Below are 27212 nucleotides of genomic sequence, written 5' to 3' on the forward strand. Positions count from 1 at the left end.
AAGCACTTCCCGAATTTGGGGCAATTTTCTTTCATCAAATTTTTCTTAAACTTTTCCAATTAAATTTACACTAATCGCTTTTGATCGCGTAAAGGGCTTACGATTCGACAACATCGCTCCTATCTTTTTAATTAGTCCTTAATTAAACCTCTCATGCAAACCTCTCATCAATAGCAGCTTTTATTTCCCGGAGATTTTCAGGGCTGTTCTGTAGTTACGGCAAATTTTCCCCACTTACACTCCTAACCGTACAAACTATATTATGTATTTGTCACTCTTTTCATCACTTCCTTGTATGGCTCATATTTCCTCATCTATATTGAAAAAGTATAATGCATTTTCATTATGGATAGAAAATGTGGATGCTTTTCCACCGGATATCCCCCTCCCACCCCACCGTTCGTTCCTCTACGCCGGTGTAAAGCGGCGATGCGCAACCCTGCCGCGCGCGTACGCTCAGCGGCGGGCCGGCCGCGGCGCGCCCCGCCAGCCCATAGCCTCACGTCGTCATTGGGCCGTTTGTGACCTTACGCTTCAAGATACGGCAAAACGGACGAAATTTCTGTCCTAAAAGGTCCGTAACTTGCCATTTTCCTTCAGAATTGATGTGTCGCTTGCCAAAATTTTTGAATTTTGGGTTTAGGCCCTTTAGGCCCTTTGAGGCACGGGTTAAAATTTTTTTTAAATTTTTTCCTTTCAGGGGGTTCATTTAGAGACTACATAGAAACTTTTTAGGGGTTGACCAACTTGATTTTCGCAAAACTCAAAAATAAGATACACCCTAACCCGGCCGTATCGCGCGTCAGCTACGGGCTACGGTACCGGACGGCTACGGGCTACGGTACGGACGGCTACGGTGCGGACAAATCGTGTGATTATTGGCAACGGTGCTCGGGCATATTCACGCAGGTGGTTGAAATTCTGGATTTGAGGTTAAGATATCAGAGCGTATCAAAAAATACCAAAATTCGAGAGTTTGAAGTGATTTATGCATTAAAAAGGTAGGTATACGGTAAGGACATCCTAGATGGTCGTTAAACCTAGAAACTCATAAAAAACGGTCAAAATTTACTGTTTCATTGCGGTTTTTTTTCCTCTGCTCGACATCAGCGTGTGATAGTCACGATAACGCAAAAAAAGTAAACAAAGTTCTTGAGTGCTGCACTCTAACGGAAGAAATGATGCTGAAAAAAGGGGGCTACGGTACAGGACGCGAATTCCGCAGACAAGGCTGCTTGACGCATAGACGGTCAATATTTTCACTTATTCGGATGAATATAACTGAAAATAATAAGTTAGGTACAAGTTGAGTGTGAATTTACAGCAAAAGTGGAAGTATTTAGATGCAAGGTGATGGTTATGAAGCGTTAAAGTTGCGCACTTGAGTCGCAGACAGGCTACGGTACAGGACATTTCAGCTGTTTAGGGCCAAAATTCTGATATTAAATGGCAAAAACTGCCTAAAACGATGTTTGGATCTGATTAAGCGTAAAATTTTGAACTAACTTAAAGAAAAAAGGTCAGATTTTTCCATTTTGAAGGGCTAAAAAGTCGGGAGACATGGTAGAGCAAAACTTATTTGATTCTACTCATCAGTCGATTGAAAATAAAACCAAAACCAAAAGGGTGGGGTGGTCTCGTTTTTCGCCTGCTCCTCTGTCGCGCGGAGGTCTTTCCGGTCGTTTTTCGCAACCGGAGGACGCAGCGCCCGCACCCGCAACATTTCGCCCACTTTCTCCTCATTTTTTCCTTGTGGTCCACACTTCAGTAGTATACAAAGAAGAGTTTAAGCACAGACATTGTACCACATTATGCACAAAAATATGAATTAAAATTGTGGGGGTGGGGTGGGCGGTGTTGTAAAGTTATGCATCGAAAATATGAATTAGATGGAAGAAGGGGTGGGCGGTGTTCAATTAAGGAGGTGAAGTGTATCGCATGTTGCCCCTTCAATCTGAGGTAATACTGCACTCAGGGCATGTTTTCCTTTCAATCCGGGGGAGATACCTTATTCCTGTCTAGGAATGTGGCTATCGCCGCAGGGACTTGTATGAGAACGCTGTGGGTGTGTATTAGAATTCAGAATCTCGGATTTTAGGCCTGTAGATTTTGGTATCTAATTGTGGATATTAGCATGGAGTTGCGGACTCTAGTAATGGACATTTCGGTATGGGGTTATAATATTAGAATATTAGATGGGATCCATAATATTTTTTTTTTTTAATGCATTGCTCTGTTACCGCCAACGTTACCTTTATCATTACTGTAATCGTTATCAGTAGCGTTAGCGTTACTGTTATCGACCTTGTCGATCCCCTTTTTTTCATCCTAACATGGATTCTTACGTATGATTATGTCTTGTCGGCAGAAGAGATTAATACTAATTTTACGGTTAAACAACATCCCAGCCATTGATCCAACTGTTGTGACTAGCATCCAGACCTGACTTCTCGAAGAAACCTTGGTTCTTCTAGCGATAGATGCGGCGGACGCAGACCTTTCCTCACGAGGAACGTATCCTTGTAGTTAGTGGGTTAAAGCTCTTTACAGCGGAATTTCTCTGTAATAATCCCACCGTGCATGTCTTTCAGATCGTAGGTGATTGGAATGTTCGATTGACGCTGACAATCTTAATAACTTCAGTGCTCTAGTGTGGTGTGTATCATTTCTGGAGTACCATTTTGAGTTGTGATACGTGGATGTGACCTCCTACTTGTACTCTAAGGCGGTCTGGGAAGTCGTTCCAGGATCGTCAATACATCCTTGTCAGTACCGTCGATAGGTTTCATTTTGATGGTGCGATGAACACTCCCCTTGTGCTGGCGCATGAGTTTTGGTAACAAATCTAACCTCTGATTTGAGTTTTTTATGTACATTTAAACTTGATTAAAGTTGATTTTAAGCGCCCTATGAGGAGACTATAGAGCCCAACTAGCACTTGCTTTTAATGGAATATTGAGTGACTTTTTCTGGTGCTTGTCTTTGTCCTGGAACGACTAAACAACACTCTCTTTTAATATTGTGTATCTAATAAAAGATACTTGTCCTGAACTGATGCCTCTACATGGCCTACTCTACCCACAGTCTCTGTTTCCATAGACACATCCAATTTCAAAAAAAGCGGCATTTTCTATCCCTTAATTTTTTGTTCTTCCTCTTGTTCTGCAGGAGTTCCTGTCACCACGCAATGGAAACCAGCCGGGTATTTTTATCCTACTCAAATTGCACAGTTTGGACTAGCTCATTATAGCAAAAATTTAACAGAGCCCAAACCCAGGAGATCTGTCATCGCTCATAGCCATTCAGTTGACAAATCTTGGATCATCCCTGAAGGCTCTTTGTTGACGTCTATTATTACAAATGATTCAAATACAATCAGAAGCACCCTTTTGAAATTCAGCACTGTTGGTAATACTTGTCATTGCTTTATCTCTTGCACAGCAAGACCTTTTTTTAGTTAAGCAGAGAATTGCTAGACTTGAACCTTCATACCCTGGCTTCTGGTTAAAAAATTTCGCCCTCTGAAAATCTGTGGGCATAGATAAAAACTTCTTTTGGAGATGACATAGCAGAAGTTTTCTGAAACTGGATTGGCATGATACTTATTTGTCACATTTTTTGAAAATGTTCCTTACCCCTTCCTCCCTTACCTTGCTTACTTCCTGGTCCATCCAATTATAAAATAACTGGTACTTGTATCTAAAATCTAAATAAATCGAACTCATCAACAGAGTTTCTCCTATCGATAGCCGCTAAAGTCATGTAAACAGGCCCAATAGAGCAGTCCAACAAACTGTTACCAAAAATGAAAATTTAAGGGGTCAGAGAGCTTACAGCAATGATGTCCTGCAAGTTTTGAAACTTCCTCCAGAAAGAAAAATTTCCCGAAAAAACCTGCGCTAATTTGCTGAATTATCACCAAGTTCGGCAATTTGTAACAGACATGCATTGAAACACTGTCAGCATTCTTTTTTGTCGGACAGAAAATCTTTCATTTTCAGAAATGCATTGTTTAACAACTAATATGTTGCTTCTTACTTCAAGTCTGTGAGTATTTTGAAAACGACTTAAAACGAGAGAAGCTGACAAACGGCTGAAGGCCTTAAAAAGAAAAACCCACAGAAGGCAGCCGATAGGCTCTAGTGAGGTGAGGTAGGAAAATGAAAAGGCGCGCTTGCGGAGAACGAATAGAGATTTATTCACTCAACACGGCTGGTGACAAACACTACAAACAAGTGAACAGATCCTCGAGATCTGGATGGAAAAAACTACAAAGAAAAACTACATTGGCGAAAGAACAGAAAAGATGGAAAAGTCGGTCGGAACCAAGATCGTCGACCGGCCGAGAGCGAAGCGGAGCACTGACTGAAGAAGAAAATGGCGACGGCTCAGCTGATCGGCGAACTTGGCTCAGGGAGACAGTGACGTCACCGCCACTCGCATCTCGAAAAATGGGAGTGGGGGAAACGGACACCGTCTCATCCTCCCCCTCTTAAAATGGACCCAGGGTCCAAAAGGGTTTTGCCAGAAGGGCTTAACAGTCTTAGAAAATTTACTACAAGAAATTACAAAATTGCTAGAAGGGCTTAACAGTCTTAGAAAATTTACCACAAAAAATTACAAAATTGTGATTAAAGTTCCAAAGGTTCACCACAAAAGTTTCGAAAATTCCCTACCGAAGTTACAAAAGGTTTTTGCCAGAGGGGCGTAACAGTTAAGAAAATTTACTATAAAAAATTACAAGGATCGCAAAATTTTACAAGAGTTTTACAATTTATTGCAGAGATTAACCAGAAATTCTACAAGGAGTACAAAATTTTGACAAAAATAAATTTGTACAGTTTCCATTAATATTGTTCTCTGCTTAACACATACATACAGCACGCAACATACTGCAATGCAGATTGATGAAACAATTACCAACAAATAATTCTTTACAAGAATTACAACATACTGCAATTCAGATTGATGAAACAATCAACAACAAAAAATTCTTTACAAGAATTCTGATTAACAGCAGACAAACAAAAATCGTTAACAAAACAGTGTCCTATGAGAGAACAAAGAAAAAGGCGCATGAATCTATACTTCAGAAACATTTGCTGGGCATGTTTTGAGTAAAAAAAAAAATTCAAGAATTGGTCTTGAATGCACTAAGTTATCGAGTTGGAATATTGTGAAAAGAAAATTGATTAATCGATCAATTGGACCAAGTCTCACAATTTGGTGTGTAAAGCTTGCCTAAGTCCAAGCATCGGGGAGAGGCTTTTTCCTATTACAGAAAGACAAACTATGTGTCAACACCAGGGGTACCGGGCCGGAGGACAAGCAAGTTCTGTAAGGACAAAAAGGTAGAGTTCAATATTGTAACAGAGGTAGCATGCCCAGGATTATCTCGAGGGGAGAGGCTACATGTTAAGTGAAGCTCGACACGACACCAAAAATAAGTGTTGACCAACACAAGGCGACTTCGCGAAATCGCGAGTGCGCAAGTGCATTTAAACAAAAGAAACAGAGTGTGCAAATTAACAGAGGTAGCTTGCCCAAGAGAAACTCGAGGGGAGAGGCTACATGTTTGGAGGAAATCAACACAACTGTATTTCAACACTATAAAAGGCAAGAATAAGAACTAAATTCTATGCAGAAAACTGAGTGCAGACAAGAACATTCATTGAAAAATAACTGAAAGAGCATCTTTGACAATTTCTAACAAAAAAATTGTTTACCAATTACTTTAAATTCGTCATTCCAAATAGAGGCATTTACAATTAATTTATAGTCATTACATGACGCATTAAATTACACACTTAGATCACAATTACATATAGGCACAAATTCATTATTGAACAACTGAACTTGCCTAAAGAGAAACAAAAAGTTCGGACCTAACAGTACCACTCCTACAATCTTTACTCAGAGTGTCCTTTTCGGTGGCCAACAGATTTTTCAATTAAGTAGAGCATAAAGTGAAAAGGTAAAAGAAAAAAAAATCTGAAATTTTTTTCCTTTGGAAAATTGGAAAAATTAAGCGATTAATATTACAATTGAACAAGTGCAATTATTTATCCTGAACTCTTTATCAAATTTACAATTACTGAGCGACGTGTATTCACACAGCAATCAAAATAATATCTCGGCAATAATCTCTCTCCAAAAAATGATCAAAAAGGGAAGGTATCTACATTCAGAAGCAGGTCTATTATGGAACAACTAAACTTGCATCAAAAATTCAAAACAAAAAATTCACTGATTATTCTTAAGATTTTAGTTTATCTTTTGTATTATTTTTGTTTCCTGGGCAGGTGATGAAGGCGTTACTCTAAATGCTAAGTTCAATTCAGATTTTGTCTTGAGTGTGGATCTCAAATTGAATGTTGATGCTAGCTCCTGTTTGCAAGTAACCCTTATGGATTTAGAGAAGAAAGAATTTTGGTTCCTTAATTACATCTGCGGAAACTTTTTCATAAAAGCTAAGGTTTGTTGAAAACGTTAGTTGTAAATTTAGTTCCTTTTCCTCTTTTAAATTACATGCATATTTTTGTCCATCCATGTCTGTGGATTTGCAAAAGAAATGCAGCAACAAAGACTTTAATTATGTTTGAAAGATCATCCCAGTGACACAATATTTAGACACATTTTAGATATTTAGGCATTTCAAGTAGCTCATTTATCTTTATACTCATAATTTAACAGTTGAGTAGGTAGGTAAAGAAAGATTTTTTGAAAGTGCTTCACTCTGTACAATTAATGCAACAGTAAATCTAGCTCAAAAAAGGACCAAACCTTAAACGATTTCGCACACACTTTTTTTAAGTCTTTAACTTCTCCAAAACACACCTCGAGTCCCCAACCAAAGATTTACCATCAGGTCCCTTCCAGGATGCTGCAAAATTGAATAAAACAAGATGAAGGCCATCTGACATTATCTGCAAAATAATTTTTGCCTTTGTCCAAGGGTTGTGCCAAAGGTTTTTGGGAGCAAATTCAATAAGTCCTCTTCTTCCCCTTGCTCTGTTCATGGCACATGTACCCTTAGTATTCTAAGGCATGCCCTCCTCTAGATGTTGGAACAAGCATTTTGACCATGCCATCTTTAAACAAGTCTCAACACTTTAAATTTTAAAAGTATGAAAAATAATAGAAATCGAGACACTAAAATTTAGGTGCAATACATTTTTAAAAATTGGTCTAAGTCCTCGCTCTACTAGCTGTTAAATTTTTTGTAAGAAAATCTACGTTACCATGGGAGCTGTGAAAACATAGGATATTGCAAATCCACCTTACTTGCCCTGGATTCTGTACTCTCCATGAAACTCTGCAAATTGCAATTAGACTCAAAATCTCAATAGGTCAAAAGTCATGAAGGTGAGATCTCATGTAGGTGTAAATTGTGTAGGTGAAAGATCTTAGGTGACCAAACCAAATTTCACAGTCATGCTGGCCTATTATTGAAAACAGGCGACAAAGCTCAATCGACTCTATGTATGAGTTAGCTGAGAACGATTTTTCAACTCTAAGATCCGACACTACAAGACATACTGTCTACTCGAAAAGGCACGGCAAATTGGCAGCATTGTCGTCGTCAGTTGCGTGCTCACTGAATTTTTAAACGTGTTTCAACCAATCAAAATGCAGCATGACCAGTGATGACGTAGATGCATTGTGTAAGTCACCATTGAAGTCAGCAAAATGACGTCAGTCTGCCATTATTACTTATCCGCTTATTGATGACATAGATTTGGTCGTAAACAACCCATCAACTGACTTGGCTAACGTATGGTCGGTTATCGGATCAAACCATCGGATATTCAGCGCTGCGCAATGAGGACTTAACAAACGCGTCTGTATACGTTGTTGCGCGAATCAAAGTTGCACTTTAGCATTTCAAAAATTCACTTTTCACTGAATCATACAAAAAAAATTAGAGGTTATTTTTCGACTAAGCCTTTGTTGGGAGCTCCAGAGGTGTCTTCAGCTTGCAGGCGCTTAGGCGGCTCCATGCTTCTGTGTTGTTAAGATATATATTTTCTTTCCGCCTAGTCTATTGCGCAACACGAACAACATATGTGGAGTTGATATCGTTTTAATAATCGGCCTGTTGGCACTTGATATTGTAGGCTACTCCTGATACTTCTTTATTTTTAAGCTCAAATTTTAATCTTTCTATATGAAGCTACTGTTCCCACTCACGCTGCCCCCTGTAGAGAAAAATTGGCCGAAGCGATTTTCTTTAAACTTGGTACACGCTTCGCTTTTGTCATGATAAGTTGATCAAAATTATTCTGATACGAAAACGTTGACCAGGACGCCCACAAGAGCGAAAAGTTGTTTCCCCCTATAGTAATGCATTGGAGATACGAGGTTGTTTACGAGCACCGCACTGAGGTTGAATCGTGTCGCGTGACTTCCTCAAGTATCAGTCCCCGAGTATCTCTTCAAAACTGTCTTCCATTTTTAATTGTATGTTAATGTTCCATCTTATAGGTCATTCGCTTCACTCATCGTATGTCTCTTTGACTTCCTCTCTTTTTTTCTTTTTCTTTTATATTCGATCTACTTAACAGAAACTCGGTTTTGGTGGGTAATTTTCGATGGGAAACTCGAATCAATGATCAGATTTTCAAAATTCCAAATCCAAGATGGCTGCCGTGATCTAAAATGCTGTGTCGGCTCCTGTTCAAATGATTTTTGTGAAACTCGGCATCAGGGGTATTATTCAACACAAAACTCGAATTTGTAGTCAGATTTTCAAAATCCGAGATGGCGGCCGTGCCTTAAAATGTCATCTCTGTTCCAGTATGATCGATTTTTGTGAAAATGGGTGTGAGAAAGTATTCTTTGATGAGAAACTCGTATTCTTTATAAAATTTTTGAATCTCAAAATCCAAGATGGCGGATACGGCCCATATTTCCATCTCGGCTACTGTTCGATCAACTTTTGTAAACCTCTGTGTGAGGGGATATTTTCTGGCATGGAACTCGAATGTTTCGTTAAATTTTCAAAATTTCAAAATCCAATATGGCGACCTTGGCTTAACATCCTTTCTCAGCTCCTGCTTTATTGATTTTTATGCATTTTTTTCCAACTTTGGACCCAAAATAGGCTTAAACTCGCGCAGTTGATGAAGTAATTGAAATAAAAGGTAACAGCATGAAGGAGGAAAGCCGATTGTCACAATGGTACATGAATTGGACCTCAAATTCAATACAAATAGCTGTAAGAAGCTTTTTCAAAGTAAATATCTGAGGTGATGGTAGAGCCAAGTTTCTATCTTTAAAATACAACTTAAAAAGAAATTTAGCACAAATTATTTGTGTAAATGAACAGAACATCAAAAAAGTAGGAGATGTTACGTTTGTCATGAGAATAAAAATGCACCTTTTTAGAAAAATACAGGGTGTCTCAGATCACCTTTTATAGTGCTAGTGCTATTTATTAAGTTATTATAGGTTGAACGAAGTCGGATAGGGCAGAAATGAAAGGGAATTTGACCCCAAGGAATCTCAATTTCATCCTCCCGAAGCCCCTACTGCCCGCCTTGGTAGGTAAAATGGGGGCTCCACCTTTAAAAGTGGGGGTGCAGATGCGGTGCCCGTCAAAATTTTGAAATCATCCCATCCAACTCAGACGGCACATAAAATTTTAACCTAGACAATCACCAAAAAATCCAAAATTGGCCAAATACGCTGCCCAGATTATTTCCTCCGCATTTTTCACAGTACATGAATATATTTCATAATAACATGATGAAAAAATCATGGCAAAGTAATTTTTGCAGGCATCAATAGATAGCAACAAGAAGCGGCATTCCCAATATAGGCTCCTGCGTGTGCAATATAGTAACGCCAGTATAGTAGGAGCTGCAGGATGGACTTACTAACCGTGCTGTTGAACACGAAGAAAGGTTAAAAATAGTTACGGTCAATAATTAAATTGCATTTCAATGCACATCATCAGGACAAATTTATCAACTATTTAAGAAAACAATAAGACACATTGTACCGAAGTTAACTTTAAAATTAAACACACTTTATAAGCGAAAATAAGATGGAACGTAATAGGGCTGCTATAGTGTACCTGAATTTATAATAAGAGCTCATCAAAAACGTTAAATGTGAGATTACTTGTTGCTAGCGCCGTGTAATGTCCTCTACGTTGCAGATGTTACACTTTTTTGACTTTGTATAACATGATGTCTGAAGTATCTAAATATATTCTGACACTACTGGAGTGTTAAAGAAGAACATGTTCGATTGTTCATTAAACATGAACTTCTAAACTGGCCTCTACATTAAATGGCAACAAGTTTAGTAGCTTTTCTGTTGCTGATGTTACATTTTCACATGCCCTCACAATATGAAGGAAAATATCGCATATATTTGAACTTTTCTGCCCTTTGAAGGCAGTTTGAAATTGTTGAAGAATTTAACTGTAGCTCCATGTGCTTTTAAATCTTAAAGATGCAATGTGTAGTGATAGAAATTAAGAAATTACTCTAAACCTGACCTTGAAAATCACTGGTCTAAACATGCCTTCAGAAGAACTGGCAAATCTTGTGAACCTAGGAACCTAAAAGGTTGATTTTGGAGCTTGAATCTGGCCGCTCGGTGGGCCTTTAAAGTAGTTCTGCAAAGCTGCAATTTTGAAAAAGTGAATTTTTTTAAAGTATCTGTAATTTCTAAACTCAGCAGCTCTCAAGAATCCCTGAAAATGTATTTTGCACGGTTTGAACATTCAATCTGATTTAATAACACCCAAATCCGGCTTTTTGGCGCGCATTGAGCGGAAACTTCAATCGCTCATGACTCCGGAACCGTTTGACCCCCCAGCTTTATGGACCACTCATTGGATGCAAAAATAGACGAACAATTTAAAAAACTTGTCTTGGTTTAAATAAAAAGGATCCCGCACACCTCTTATGGGAAGCTGCATGAAGAAACCTTAATTTTTTTTTATGGCATTCGATTCTCCTCAAGATGCAGATCAAAAGTTATCATTGCGCCAACTTTCTACGATGCACCGTTTTCGCAAAAAAACGGCCGATAAGATTCAATTATTCGGCGATAAAAAGCCAGAAAGACTCCTCATTTCAGCACTTGAGTGCTGTGTGTCAACAAGGAAATCAGAGGAACTCCCGCACCGACCGGCAGTCTTATCTCGTCTGAAACTTGGGGGATAGAAGTGCTCGAGTATGAGTAATCAATGGGCAAAGTTTGAAGAAATACCGGGGGGGGGGGGGGGGAAGAAGCCGTTTTTGCATCAAGCTCTTTGAAATGACTGGAAAAAGACGGTGGACATAATTTGTGAAATACGTACTTATTTATTGACATTGCGGTACTTTGATTCAAAAATTGGCCTATTTTCCAGGCTTGATAGAGGAGCACTTTCCGAGTCTGAAACACTCACTGATGATTTTTGGAATCAATAGGGGCTCTAAGTCTTACTCAAAACGAGCACATCCCGTGAACAGTTTATCGAAGAGAGATGATCTTGGTCTCAAAATGGATCAGAGAGATGATTTGGTCTCCGGGAAGAGGGAACTACCAGCTCTCAGCTGATCTTTATAAAATTGGTCCATTCTGAAATTGACATCCATTGTTGCCACCTTGTCATACCTCAAATTTCCAATTTTTAACATTTTGAGCTGTTGCGTTATAGGGATCACAAGAATAATAACTAAACTGTTTTTCGTGAATAGAGGCCGTCCACGCTTTAAAACAAGCCCAAGTTCATCCGAAGAAAATGATTTGGAGCGGAGTTATGATTTTTCAAAATTGACGCAGCGCCCGGGGAGCCTGTATGTTCCGAGTTCCAAGATCATCCATGCCCCAGAATCAACCACGAGTCGCAAACTGTTGCCTTTTTTAGTACCCAAAGTCATTTCTAAGGAAAATCATCCGTGGTTAGTCTAAATAAATTTAAATGAAATCTCTTTGTCTACGCTAGGTTCCTTCGGGATCTCATATTGAGGTATCTCGCTGTCTCCTGCACTGTTTTAGCCAAAAATAAAAATATTCTGTAGAGTTCTTCAAAAATAAAATCGATGTTTGTATTTTTGGACCTGAAATTGGCTTAAAAAATTTTGATTGTCTTGATTCAATGAAAAAAAAAGGATATGCATACTGCTTTCTACGTAACTGTGGATGAGAAATCGATTAAGAGAGGTTCAGTATCGCTTAGAACCTTCATGGGCTCAAAACTTGGCGGTTTCTCAAATTTGTGGGATTTTTTAGACCCATTTTCCCCTTTATTTCGGCAATAGGAAGGACGTTGTTATGGGTGTCGATTCATCACTTTATATGTAAAACTGGACGAAGAATTGAATGGGCCTGAGTCACTGAAAAGCTTTCTAGGTTAGCATGTCACCATTTTTTATAGTGAAAACCTTTAAAAATTCATAATTACTCTGCATCTCAACCGATTTCAAGGAACTTTTGTATTTTAAATGTTCCTCTTAAATAGAGCTTTCTAATTGTGTATAGTTTTTTGGGTTGACTTTGCACTGGACAGCGATTACGCGGTTTTAATAGTCTTTGGTAAACACAAAAATTTGACTTCTTTTTCTTCTTCTAACTTTTGACTAGGGCCGTGACCCTGTTTGTCCAGCCTCTAAATTAGTAAAATATGATGGTGATGAGAGAGATCACTTAATGGTCCTCCGGGGAAAAAAGGCAGCTCTGTGCCCATCTCAAAAAAAAAAAATCGCACAAAAGTTTGTGTTTGTAGGAATTTTCTAATGAACCGTTGAAACCGCGTGACGCCCAGTGCTGAATATACCCATTGACCTATACACCACTGGATTGCTCTATTTAAGAGTGAAATTTTACCAAAGAAGTTCATCAAATTCAAGTCAAATGCAGGGGAAATTGAATTTTTAAAGATTTTTACTTAAAATAACGGCAATGTTGCAACCTGGATGCCTAAGCTGAAAAAACAGTCTGATTCAGATGTCTGACTGTTCCTTATAAATGGAGCCCTGTTACACCATTAATTTAACGCCAGGCAGCCTTGTCAGTGGTTTTCGATTGCGTAAAACCAACTTTGAGCAGTTGTTTTTCAGAAACTGGACATTTGCCCGGGATGATCTTGTGCTCGTTACAAAGGTAAACAGCTGAACTTTAATTTAAATTGGTTTTTTGTTCGAATTCTGTAGATTTCAGGACTGAAGTAAATTGAAAATACCTACAAACACGAAAACTGTGAAAACTGTGTAATTGCCGTCCAGTGCCAAGTCTATCCAAAAAACTATACACAATTAGAAAGCTCTATTTAAGAGGAACATTAAAAAAAAAGTTCCTTGAAATTGGTTGAGATGCAGGGTGGTTATGAATTTTTAAAGGTTTTCACTATAAAAAAGGGCAACGAGGCAACCATGAAAGCCCCTTAGTAACTTAGGACCAAGTGCATTCAATTCCTCGTTTAGTTTTACATATACAACAATGAATCGACATCCATGACAATATATATGACTTCCTATAGCCGAAATAGAGGGGAAAATGGGTCCAGAAAACCCCAAAAATTTGAAAAACCGCCAAGTTTTGGGCCCGTAGAGGTCCTAAGAGATTCGAAACCCCACTCAATCGGTTTCTCATCCATAATTGTGTAGGAGTTGGTATGCACATCCTATTTTTTCCATCAAATCAAGACGGTCAAAAGTTTTTGAGCCAATTTCAAACATCGATTTTATTTTTAAAGAGCTTTAGAGAATATTTTCATTTTTGGCTGAAACAGTGCAGGCGTCTGGGGGCGTCTCCCATTAAGAGATTCCGAAGGAAAATTTAGCAAAATATTCAGTGTGCAAATTACCCTAATTTATCAGAAATTTGCGCGTTCTGCAGTTCCTGGTTCTGAACTTAAAACAGATATTGCAGCACAACTAGAGTGCTCACTGAAGGAAACTTCCTAGGGATTGAAAGGTAATACCTTTGGATTTGAGAAAGAAAATAGGTCTAATTTTTTTTGACTCCATCAGTAACTTTTTCACCCGCAAGAATCATTGTACCTAGGAACAGTCGGTAACAGTCAGGAAAGACATAGCAACGATGTAACGAGCTCTGTATAATTGCCGTAACGTTGGGATTTTTACAAAAACGACTCTTTTCCATAATCCCTCACACCCATACACCCACAATTCTGTACGATAATAGTTGTGGGACAATCGGATTTGTGTGTCGTTAGAATAGTGACCCAATCAAACGCCATAATAGCCACAAATCTTCCAATCTTACCTAACAGTCTATTTTTGTGGCCATATAAATGCCTTTTATGACAAACATTCGGTTGTGGGGTCACACAGAATGGCCCCACAACCGTAGGTCATACGATCATACATACATGCACGCGTGAAAACCCCCACGAAAAAAAAAATCTGCCAAGCTAGTTTTAGATTCTTCATCAAATACTCATGAACTCTGTGTTTTTGACTTCTAGAAACCCCACATTTACCACGGAATCAAATGCAACGAGTGGACGTTTCTTGTCAGGGATCTCTTCATTGATCTACAGAAAGGGCTTGTTGCTCTTAAAATTCCAAAGAAACAGATATTTCGATCTAAATTAAGAGTAAGTTATATCTTTGTTATTCTTTCTTTTCTTTTCTTTTAAATCAAGGCATCATAAATAATTTAAAATATTCTTGTTGTGTCTGTTTGCACGGTGTGGTTTAAACGATTTAAATAGCACTTGCATTCTACCGAAGATTTTTTGCTGAAATACTATGATAGAGTAGACCCGCTGATAGAAGAAACAAACTTCAGAATCAGTAGAATGGCCGTTTCCTTAAATATTCTCTTTTTGGGGGCCTATCTTGAGGTAAGATAGAGGTAAAATGCCGTAAAAGTTAATTTAGGCTGTATTTGTAGCCTGTAAATGTATACTGTACACATATTTATGTTAATGGCCTTTCCTTTAGAAGGCAATTTTTCATTTTTAGGAGCCTATCTTGCTTGGTAATATGCTGTAAAAGTTAATTTAGGCTGTATTTGTAGCCTGTAAATGTATACCGAAGACATATTTATGTATTTAAATGTCAACAAGAAGCGATTCCTACATACTTCTTTATTTTCACATCCGCGGCTCCCAATTTTGGGGTATTTCAGGAATTTTTGGAGGATTTGGGTTACGAAGCTAAAATCAACTATAAGCGTAGTCTGAAACAATTTTACTTTTACAATTTTCATGCATTCAAAACGTCATAAGGTCCTCCCCTCTCCTTCATCTCCACCTCGTCACCAACCACACAGTGTTCAACAGAAGAATAACAGCTCTACTTTTAGAAGAATTGCGAATCCTAATACTGGAAAACAAACTGAGACTTGAAACTTCGAAACAGCTTACAACACTTTAACAACGCCTGATTTTGCTTTAATCAAAATAGGTAATATCATGTAGATATTACCTATTTTATCACATACCATTGCTGGAGTCCAGAGATCTTTTTTTTATTACAATGAACCAGCACTTCATGACTATTACTAAACTTCGGAAGGGAACTGACTGAGGTTTCCTTCAAAGAGACGGAGCTACGGAGGACTCAGAGTGATAACCTCCGTTTAATAACCCCTGTGAAACATTTAGACTCCTTTAAAGCAAAACGGCCACTCCCTGTCTCAACTTCACCTCATGTGGAGGTAAGCAGCTCATATGAAAACTATCCATAATTCCTTTGGAATGTTAAGAACCTCCCTCTCCTCATCCACAATGACCCTGTTGACACTGCAGTACGCTCTCGATCAGTCTGGTAGTATAGAATTTACTTTGAAGTTAATTTCATAGCATTGGTCATTTTTTGGTGCCAGGGTGGCACACTTTTTAGCTCGGTTGCAGTCAATGATGCTATATTTTTGACGTACATTGCGCTAGTTACAGGATTTTCTGTCATGATGTCCTAAGGCAAATCAATGACGTCCAAATCTTCTGTATCTTCTGAAGGATATGTTCCGTTCCCGAGGTAGAGCAAAAGTGGGAAAATTCTGCCACCTCCGGCAAAGTTCTCATATTTTGGGTCAACTTTTTTGTATTAATGGCTGGCTTTATTCGGCGGTACGGTGCCGTCGAATAAAACGTTATTGGACGGTACCAAATCCTGATTAGAAAATTCTCCAAGTATTGCTAAGGTGACTTGACGTGATGACTTTTTGACCGCTAAGCGGAAAACTTCCTACCCCTATTTGCCTCCACCGGATGACTTTTCAACTTTTAACTGGGAAACCTCATACCGCTAATGTGCCTCCACTGGAAGACTTTTTAATCGCTAACCGGGAAACTTCCTTCCGCTAAAGTGGCTCACCGGATGAGCGAGCAAACGCCACCTAAGGTGATCTAATGGTAATACCTGGCTGGGACCTTTGAGACAAGAGTCTTAAATCATTTTAGAACTTCGGTAACTTCGTGGTCAAGGCTGAGGCACTGTGAGAAAAGTTTGAGACTTTTTCAAAGACAGTCAAAGCTACTTTTTAACCCCCCCCAAAAAATTTTTGGGGGCCCCCCTTTGGCGGGGTTACGAACCCTAACTTTTTTTTTTCAAATGGGAAGACCCCCTTTGTGATACCTCGTTCGAAAGAGCATAAAAAAAGAAAATTTTTCGCGTAAACCCGAAGTCATTATCTCAAACCGTTTCAAAATGGCGGCCGGTCAAAGTTCAAAATGGCCGAAAATTGGCACCTCTGCTATTTGCACATGGATTTGCTTGAAACTCGGTATCTGGGGGTATTGTGGCACGAGAAAAACGAATTTGACGTTAGATTTTTTAAAAAAAAACCCTAATTTTTCAAAATGGCCGCCGGTTTAGGCTCAAAGTGGCTGAAAATTAGACAAACTCGATTTTTTGCCGATGAAATTCGGTTTCTGGGGGTATTTTGACCCGAGAAGTACGAATTCGACGTTAGATTTTTAAGCAAACCCAAAACATCGAGTTTGCCAAATTTTCGGCCACTTTGAGCCTAAACCGGCGGCCATTTTGAAAAATTAGGGTTTTTTTAAAAATCTAACGTCAAATTCGTTTTTCTCGTGCCAAAATACCTGCAGATACCGAGTTTCAAGCAAATCCATGTGCAAATAGCAGAGGTGCCAATTTTCGGCCATTTTGAACTTTGACCGGCCGCCATTTTGAAACGGTTTGAGATAATGACTTCGGGTTTACGCGAAAAATTTTCTTTTTTTATGCTCTTTCAAACGAGGTATCACAAAGGGGGTCTTCCTATTTGAAAAAAAAAGTTAGGGTCCGTAACCTCCCCAAAGGGTAGCCCCCAAAAATTTTGGGGGGGTCAAAAAGTAGATTTCATTGACCTAGGACTACCCCCCAAATTTCATTTTCCTAGCTGCAGCCGTAAAAAAATTAAACAGGGGTCCCGGGACTTTTGCCGCACCCTGTATTCATGCTGTAGGCTGTAATTATCGATATTTCCTCCTTCCCCCACCCTTCTCCTCCAATAAATATTTTTTTATACTTCGTTATATAGGATGTCTCAGACCACTCGTACCAGGTCTTGTTCTCGGTTGGTCTAGGTAGTACGAAGTGGGGGACTGCGGGGTTGAATAGGGAATTGATCCTAAGGTATCCGAATTGCATGGTCCCCTAACCCCCCATGCCCCCTGGGGGGGGTACAGACGGGGGCACAATCCCTTAAGTCGGGAGACATTGTGCCTCCCCCTTTTAACCCCCAGGGGAGGCTAGGGGGGTTTCGAGACCATGAAAATCGGATTCCTTGGGGTCGAGTACCTAGGATATCATCTTTTTCCGGAGAAGCTGCGTCATTTTTGACCAAAGGGAAATCATGGAGGGGGCCGCTGTCCCCGTCTTTAAGAGATTATTTTTGGGCGTTAAGTGGTCCGATTCTGGATTCTTAGGGGTCAATTTCACGTAAAAAAGTTCGTTAATTCCAATTTTAATGCAATCAAATCGCAGTTCTATCGGGGACCCCGACTTTCGGGATCGTGACCCCCTCTATTCCCCCCAAGGGGGGCATGCGGGGTTTCGGGACCATGCAATTCGGATATCTTGGGGTCAATTCAATATTCAACCCCGCTGTCCCCCACTTCGTACTACCTAAACCAACCGAGAACAAGACCTGGTACGAGAGGTCTGGGACACCCTGCATAACGAAGTTTAAAAAAACTATCTTTTGGAGGGGAAGGGTGGGGGGAGGAGGAAATATCGATAATTACAGCCTACAGCATGAATATAAGGCCCTAGTAGTGAAATAACGTCCGGGCGCGCACTTTGAGCCGCTATAGATCGAGATCCACTGAACCGATTTCATTTTTCTTTTTTTTGTTTGATAGATAATTGAAAGATTAATGTAACAAAATCACAAAAATTTTGATTTCGACAACATTCATGGTGTTTTTTTCATAAAAACCGGTTTTTGTGTTTTAAAAAAAAAGCTTTTAACCCATATATCTTTTAAAATCGCAGAATTAATGCCACTTTAAATACGTAACACGTTAAAGAGCGTGTTTCAAGCTTTCCAACGATATATTACATGATGGGTCTATGATTTAAGCTTTCCGCACCACTGCGATCCGCGCGGCGGCGGCACAGCGCGGGCCTGCATAAATTAGTCCACGGACATATGTTGAAAAGAAGCCTCCCGTGGAATAGTAAATGGAGTAAGTGTGGAAAATGGCCTAATCTCTTCTTTTCGATTTGTGGAAAAATAATTTTGATGTTGTCAAGCTCAATTTTGCGTCCAACCCCTCCAATTCATCATGGCGGCCGAAATGGGGGCTCGGGGATTGAAGATGTTGGAATTTGTTTTGTCCATCGCTGTGTAATTTTGGTCGTAGAATCCGAATTTGAGGTCCAAAATTGTCTCCGGCTCAAAGGGATGCCCAAAATCCAATATGGCCGCCAAAATTTCCACGATAGGGTCAAATCTCCGAGTTGCGTAAAAGTGCCGAGTAGGATAACTTTTTTAGGGTTTTTTGGGTCGTAAATTTCACTGATGAGGTCAGAATTTTACTACAGGTTTATTGAAGCCCAAAAATTTCAATATGGCGGCCAAATGGCTGCCGTTGCGGGGTGAAATATTTTGTTGAGGCTCGTATCGTCGAGTGAGGTGTCCCTGCATGGGTTTTTGGGGTCGTAAATTTCACAAATGAGGTCCAAATACCCAAAAAGGCCCATAAAAGTTCTCTAAGAACCAAAATGGTGCCCAACATGGCTGCCGCTCGGATAGTGAGAACGGTAGAGAAGTTACCTTTCATACAATGATGAATTTTGGTGTATGTTTTGTCCTCCGCTGATTCCGGATATAGTCCAGAATGTCAAGAAAATAAGTGAAGTGGATACGTATACCACGTAATTTGCAACGCTAATGAGATTTCGCAACCCACACTTCCTTTTGGAGAAAATTTATGACTTACTCATACTCAGAAAACTTTGCAGTCATGGGCACGGCAAAAAAGTAAAATGTTTGAGGGAAAATCCTGTGACTCAGCATGGAATTTTCTGTTCACTGATTGCAGGAATGATTCATACACTGTGTATTTTGAATGAAATTTTTGAAAATTTATCACACGGAACAAAATTTCTGATGTTTATGGGTATATGTTATAGTCCATGGGTACGAAAAATCTTCTCTTTTTCACAACGCAAATGTTATTTTTCCGTTTTGTGCTCAAAAAGAGGGTTAACATTTTTCGGTGCATATGATAGGGTGCACACCTACTTTGTACTTTTGGCTGTTAGACCAGTTTTGGTTCACCTTATTGCTCTCTAACATGAGGAATGTTGCAGGAGTCGAAATGTCCGACAAATGCGTTTTAGAGGGAGGAGGATACACTTTTGGAAAATTTAATTTCCCCTCGAAGTGCTACCAATACTGCGCACAGGGATTGGCTGATGGTAGACTTTTTTGTATTGATCTATCTTAAACCTCAGCTTATTTTTACAATTGTGGTGAGAATCCTGCTCTCCAAAGTTGGAATCCCCTTTAGTCCGCTGAACTCCTAAGGGTGACCGAGGGGGCTTTGGGATGACAAAAGCTGCACTCCTAGGGTCAGCTCTCTATTTGTCTTCGTGGTCCTGGACTGTGTCCGGCCTAAAATAACCCAAGCAGAAAAAATTCTGACACGTGAGGTTTAGGACATCCTGTACCTTCGACTGTCAAAGCCGGAAATGGTATCCATTTTCTCCTATCATGCTGCAATTTTCTAGAAAATCTTCATTTGATAGGGAAAAGAAGATATCTTTACCCTGGTAAAAATTGGCTTTAAGATCTGTGTTCCCAAATGCCATAGACCTATAGCCGCCTATAAGATTTCTTAAAGCATCTATTGACGACTATACGCAGTTTTTTACAGTATTTGATAGACGTTAGCGAGAAAGTTATTGTTAGGCAATAAACTGTTTAGCACGGCTGTTTGATTTCCTTCGCTTTCTAAAATCAGCTATACGAATTCTATCGCTTTTTGTAACAGTATGTAAGAATTTCTATGGAATTTTGAACATCGGGCTCCTTTTCCCTAGTAGCACAAAGACGTAAAATTTACCCCAAAAAAATTCGTAAAAAAAGACGTAAAATAGACCAAAAATGAAATGCCGATGAAAAAAATCGAGTTTCTTTACGTAAAAAGTTATGCGCAAAAAAACTCTTGCTTCCTGAAATTGATTAAAGTGATAAATCGTAAAGAAAAAAAAATAGACTTCTTACCTATCTGAATCTGTAGTCAATTAATTCTCCTTGAGATCAACTTTCAAATTATTATCTACCTGTCGGGAATTGAACCTGGGACCTGCCTAGCAGGAATCGATTGCGCTACCTACTGAGCAAACGAGGCCTCCATATTGGAGGGGTGAATTTGCGCTGTACAAGTGAATATTTTTATTGTTGAATATGCGTGAGAACGAATTGCGGAATATTTTTCGAATTTGGAAAAACTGGATAAGGGCAAAAACTAATATTTATCATGGATATTTTAAAGATGGTATAGGGTATACCTACTTTCAAAAATACCTTTGTTGTTCAGGAATGTGTGAAACAAATTATGTACATTTTAATAATATGTCCCCCTTTTATCTTTTTCTTTTCTTAAATATTTTTAACATGCATCAATTTTTTATAAGAATGTCTTAACTATTTTAATAAAGATAAGTTATTAAAATCTTCTCAAACTTTTAAAAACTCTGGCTTATTCGTTCAGAACAATGTGTTTTTGTATCCAGTTTTCGGGCTGTACTTTTTTTTACAAACAATCTTTAGGGGACATCAAAATTTTTTGCTTGATTTCCTTGTCATAAAAACTACAAAGGTATCTCCTGTTCGGTCAATTCAGCGAATTTTCCGTTCAGACATTTTTTTCCTAATTTTCTACATGTAGAAAATCGCGAATTTTTTACGTACAGATTTCAGTTCAATCCCCCAGTTTTTTTTACGTCTTTGATCACAAATTTTTTACGTTAAGTTCTCAGACTCTGATTTTTTACGAGTTCTTTTACGTACATCTTTCGTACTTGTAAAATTTACCAGTTTTAATTTTTTTTTCACGAATTATATTACAAGATGTGCTACTAGGGTTGCCAATTTCAGCAGGGTATCCAGGCTCACCCCTAAGATTCATCCTAGAGTGACTATATGAGATCCTTGCCTCATACTCAGCAATACGTCTATGTAATTGAGGAGCTTTCCGGAAAAAGGGCACAATTAGCAAAAAATGGCCTTTGAGAAAAATGCATTCGAAGTTTCCATCATTATATTTATGGCCGCTGACTGTGACTTACTTTTGAAATCGGGAGTCCAAGCTACGATGTAAGTTATCATCAGTGACCGGAATGTAATGATGGAAACTTATGATGCATTTTTCTCATACGCAATTTTTTGCACTGTGCCCTTTTTCCGGAAAGCTTCTCAGTTGTTAAGTTAACGTTCCTCCTGTTAAGTAGGATGCGGCGTGCAAAAAACGAACACTATTGTAATGGGTCCGCTGTTCGCTGTTCTGACGCTGAAGGGGGGAGCGCAGCTCAAATGGAGAACTAAGGGAGAGAACTCAGGGTGCTTGGAAACTACACTTTGATTCACACTTTTATCCACACTTTTATCCGATCAGACATAAACGCAGATCGAACGCTGTTGGTACAAAGACCTCGCTTTTCCGCCCGTCCCAACTTTTATAGCCTCGGGTCCACGCCCAACATGCGACACACTTCTCGCCCAGTTTTCCCAAACAAATTGCCCAATTTCGGCTCCTAGGCGCGGATCACACCATCAACATCACCAGCAACTCTAAACAAATGGTCCTCCGCGCACATTTCCAGCCTCTCTCACACTCTGAGACCAAAGTCCGCCGGCCCAGAAATGCGCGCGGAAACCCACCTGCCCACAGCCACCGGTGGGTTTTTAGGCCTTTTTGCCCCAGGCATCACACTATCTGCATACGCAATTGCTACAAATCGTAAACTAGAATTAATTTTCATTGTGTTCAGTAATTTGTTCGTGCCTAACACTGAGGCTGAACTTATTGTTTTCACCCTCACAAAATAATTGCAATAAATTTCGGTCATATAGATGTAACAGCACCATGAATGCGTAAAGTGTTTTTCAAGGACAGTGTTGAAGTAAATTTCTTGGTAGACTCAGTGAGATATTCTAATCAATCAAAAGTGCACATGATACAAAATATTCACCCTACTTTTCAGATGGATAACGAGCGAATAAGATTTGTACTCATAATAGTGTATTTTGTCCTTTCATCGAGAGAAGTATCTTCTTGGGAAAAATCAGGAAACATGCTCTTGAGCATGTCCTAGATGTACTACAGACCACTACCGCTACCACTCCGATGTACTAGAGGACTACATCCGGAATCAGCGGAGTACAAAACATACACCAAAATTCATCATTGTATGAAAGGTAACTTCTCTACCGTTCTCACTAACCGAGCGGCAGCCATGTTGGGCACCATTTTGGTTCTTAGAGAACTTTTATGGGCCTTTTTGGGTATTTGGACCTCATTTGTGAAATTTACGACCCCAAAAACCCATGCAGGGACACCTCACTCGACGATACGAGCCTCAACAAAATATTTCACCCCGCAACGGCAGCCATTTGGCCGCCATATTGAAATTTTTGGGCTTCAATAAACCTGTAGTAAAATTCTGACCTCATCAGTGAAATTTACGACCCAAAAAACCCTAAAAAAGATATCCTACTCGGCACTTTTACGCAACTCGGAGATTTGACCCTATCGTGGAAATTTTGGCGGCCATATTGGATTTTGGGCATCCCTTTGAGCCGGAGACAATTTTGGACCTCAAATTCGGATTCTACGACCAAAATTACACAGGTGTGGACAAAACAAATTCCAACATCTTCAATCCCCGAGCCCCCATTTCGGCCGCCATGATGAATTGGAGGGGTTGGACGCAAAATTGAGCTTGACAACATCAAAATTATTTTTCCACAAATCGAAAAGAAGAGATTAGGCCATTTTCCACACTTACTCCATTTACTATTCCACGGGAGGCTTCTTTTCAACATATGTCCGTGGACTAATTTATGCAGGCCCGCGCTGTGCCGCCGCCGCGCGGATCGCAGTGGTGCGGAAAGCTTAAATCATAGACCCATCATGTAATATATCGTTGGAAAGCTTAAAACACGCTCTTTAACGTGTTACGTATTTAAAGTGGCATTAATTCTGCGATTTTAAAAGATATATGGGTTAAAAGCTTTTTTTTTAAAACACAAAAACCGGTTTTTATGAAAAAAACACCATGAATATTGTCGAAATCAAAATTTTTGTGATTTTGTTATATTAATCTTTCAATTATCTATCAAACAAAAAAAAGAAAAATGAAATCGGTTCCGTGAATCTTGATCTGTAGCGCCTCAAAGTACGCGCCCGGACGCCAATTTTAATTGCCGCCATCTTGGATCTGCCACCATTTTGAAAATGCCTCTTCGACTCAAAACTCTTTCAATATCACCTAGTTTGACCACCCAAAGTGGCAAAACTGATCACGATTTGCAGCATTTTGCCCTTTTTTGGCGCTAAGCCAACGTACTAATACAAGGTGCGATTTTCCTGATATTTTTTGATCGTGTTACAACATTGCAAAGTTGTGAATTTAAAAATTAGGGATTTGATCATAAAATGATGGCGTTTGGCCAGGATAGCTTGCAGAATTTTCTCTATATGAGTAATTTTACCAAATTTTTTATGAATTTGTCCACTCGAAACTTCAAGATTGACTTGTTGCCGTTTTAGTAGATGAAGTGCATTCATCCGGAAAAAATTAGTAAAACAGCATGTTTACGTTCACGACCAACTTCGATTTAAACCCCCTTCAGAGCATTGTAAGGGGCTCACGTGTGCGTCTTAAAGAAGGCAATTCGACGGTTTAAGTCGGCAGTCACATAACTCGGTTTGCAACGTCGCAGACTTCCTGTCATACTTTATTTTTTAGACAGAAAACTACTCAACGGCAATTCTTTGAAACTGCCGTGATTTTTCTTCTCTGGAGAAAACTCTGCATAAACTTCAAAAAATGATGTCAATTTGTTATCCTTTAAAAAAATAACATAGAGGAGGAGATTTTCAGACACCGCAAAGGAGTCATGTGATTGCCGACTTACACCGTCAAATTGGCATTATACTAATAAGGAGGTGGAGGAGGATACCGTACCTTTTCAGTTAGCTACATTTTTCAACTCAGGGCCTCAGGATTGATGCTCCGTGATCAAAAAGTCCCGAAAATTACGAGTTGGGCCGATAATACCTCTTATATTCCTTGGACATCCAGCTAAAAAGGCTCCACCTGACGCATTAGTACATCATTTTTGGGTATTTTTCTTTATTTGAATGAACTATGTTTTCTCTATTTTGTCATTTGTTTGAGTCATTAATTTTTCCAATATCAAGAATTCTGCTACTTATATGTTACTTACTACTGTCACTTATGTTACTTTTTTCATTTTTAATTGATTTTCTCCCTGCAGATTTCAAATTTGAAGTTCTTCGGTTCCGGCCTATGTAGCAGTATATTCTTATCTACGAATGAACATTCCAAGCAGTTTTTTGCCGCAGCTGAATGGCTAGTAACGAATCAAAATAACTTGACAGGTGGCTGGGCAAATCCTGTTCAACGCAAGTTAGCCCCTGGCTTCAGGACATTAGAACCTGGATGGTAAGTTATTTTTCTTAGAGTAAGTTTAACTTTACTTTCTCCCTAACATTCATATGCTTTGCTTTGTTTTCTCTGTTCGACACTCCAGAAGATATTTTTTCTTCTCCTGACTTCTTTTTACTGGGAATATTGTATTCTAGGACTTTTCACACTGTTGCCCTAACTCACAGTCAGAGCAAATGACGATCCCGAATCTTTGATGTTGAAAAATTGGTAGCACTTGAATACGTCAATCCTGGGAAAACGGAGGTGTCATCCAAAAAATGTATGATAAATTGAAATAATAATTTATTTGAACAGTAACAATTTTGAGTGGCCCCTGCATCCTTAAAGTTTCTGGCCCTGTCTCTGTGCGTCTCTCAGTCCTGAAAATGGGTCAACGGACCCCTGGCGGCTAGGTCACATTTTTACTTGCAAGGCACGAAAAACGCACAACAAGGGCCGCTTTCGTCTCGCGTACACCGCAAGGCCCCAGTGGGTGCTGGATTGGACCCAGTGGATCCAACCTTTTTAATCCTCCCCCTCCCTCCCTTAACTCCCGCGCACCTACATCGTAGGCCCTTTTTCAATTGCTTGGCTGGAGATAGCCAGTCTGGATTTGTTACCGTGGAAGGGTGGCAAATTAGTTTAAGTGAATGGTCCTGGAAAATACTTAATGAAATTGTATATACGAACGAAAGGGTAGGAGATTTGAAGGTCACGGGGGTAGTTAAATGATTTTATTTATTATAGGAAACGAAAGATCTCAATTGCTTTTTGAAGCAAAATAAGCAAATCATATAAAATCTTGAATGTTTTGAATATTCATTTTTTCCACTATAAGTTTAATAAGTCAAATGAAAGGCTGCTATGGACTGTAGTTTCCCTTCTCTCCAAGTGATGAAACTTTATTGAAATTAATTTTTCTTGTTCTAACTTTGTCTCATTTTTTTCTTCTTCAGGTATTCAGCCATGGGTCAAGGTCATGCAATATCTCTTCTTGCCAGAGCTTATTATGTTTCAAAAAATTCAAAGTATCTAAAAGCAGCTTTTCTAGGATTAAAGCCCTTCCATGCTTTAACAAATAATGGAGGAGTTGTAACACATTTCATGGACCAACTTCCGTGGTTTGAGGAATATCCTACAACACCCTCTTCTTTCACTCTTAATGGATTTATATATTCATTAATTGGTCTGTACGATCTAGTATCAGTTGCACCAGTAGACAAGAAAGAGGAAGCGTCTCTCCTGTTAAATGAAGGGTTAGATTCATTAAAGAAAATGCTTCTATTTTATGACACAGGGTCAGGATCCATGTATGACTTACGACATCTCACTCTTCATGTAGCGCCCAATCTGGCTCGATGGGATTACCATGCAACACATGTTAATCAACTCCTGCTACTACACACAATTTTTCATGACCCCATATTTCTTACTGTAGGGACTAGGTGGCAGGACTACATGAAAGGCACCAGAGCTCAACATAATTAGTATGTGATCAGTTAGTATTGTTTTCTCGGCTGTGATATTTTTAGTTCATAAGATTTGTAATCTCAAGATGTAAGATGTATAACAGTAAAGACTTACTGTTTTTTCGTCCTATTCTCTTTTATTTACTCCAAGAAAGAAAACCAATTATCTAAAACGTGTTTAGGACAACATTTTGTATGAAGCAGAACCTTATTTCCAGGACAGAAATGAAGTTCTAAACTTGTCTCTTCTTTTCTCTTAATTTAAGTTTCTAAAAATCTCAATGGTGCAAATTTTATTTTTCTTCTCTTTTTTCCTCTTTTCCTTTAATTTTCTTTTTTTTCGCCTCTTTGAAACGCTCCCTGAGTTCTCCTATTTCAGTTTGAAAGTTTGTTCACATAGATGTCAAATACTTCCTCCAGCATCTATATCTGCAGCTGTATTTGGCATTTTTCATAACTTTCCTGGTAGAATATGTCAAAAATTAATGAACCCAGTGGGTTTTTCAATTGGGTGTCCCAGAAAAAATTGTTTATCGACCTTGTTGTCAAGAAATGAAGTTGATATTGGACATGCGCTTTGTAGGAGGCTCTAGAATAGCCCACTAACATCAAATTGTCTTTGAGAGTGTCGAAG

The 27212-nt window shown here is 39.1% G+C and overlaps 1 protein-coding gene across 1 annotated transcript in view; it reads left to right on the forward strand.

Annotated features, from left to right (window-relative positions):
• Hsepi (D-glucuronyl C5-epimerase) overlaps window positions 1–26705 on the forward strand; it is a 60932-nt gene extending 34227 nt beyond the window's left edge. Inside the window, exons 4-8 of the mRNA XM_019049882.2 lie at window positions 3169–3408; window positions 6303–6475; window positions 14432–14563; window positions 24937–25124; window positions 26066–26705. Of these exons, the coding sequence (XP_018905427.2) occupies window positions 3169–3408; window positions 6303–6475; window positions 14432–14563; window positions 24937–25124; window positions 26066–26597 (1265 nt within the window). The 3' untranslated portion in view covers window positions 26598–26705. The remainder of the gene's footprint in view (window positions 1–3168; window positions 3409–6302; window positions 6476–14431; window positions 14564–24936; window positions 25125–26065) is intronic.
• Window positions 26706–27212: the final 507 nt, after the last annotated feature.

The sequence above is a fragment of the Bemisia tabaci genome, chromosome 2 (assembly GCF_918797505.1).
Source record: "Bemisia tabaci chromosome 2, PGI_BMITA_v3".
In the NCBI taxonomy this organism is placed as follows: domain Eukaryota; kingdom Metazoa; phylum Arthropoda; class Insecta; order Hemiptera; family Aleyrodidae; genus Bemisia; species Bemisia tabaci.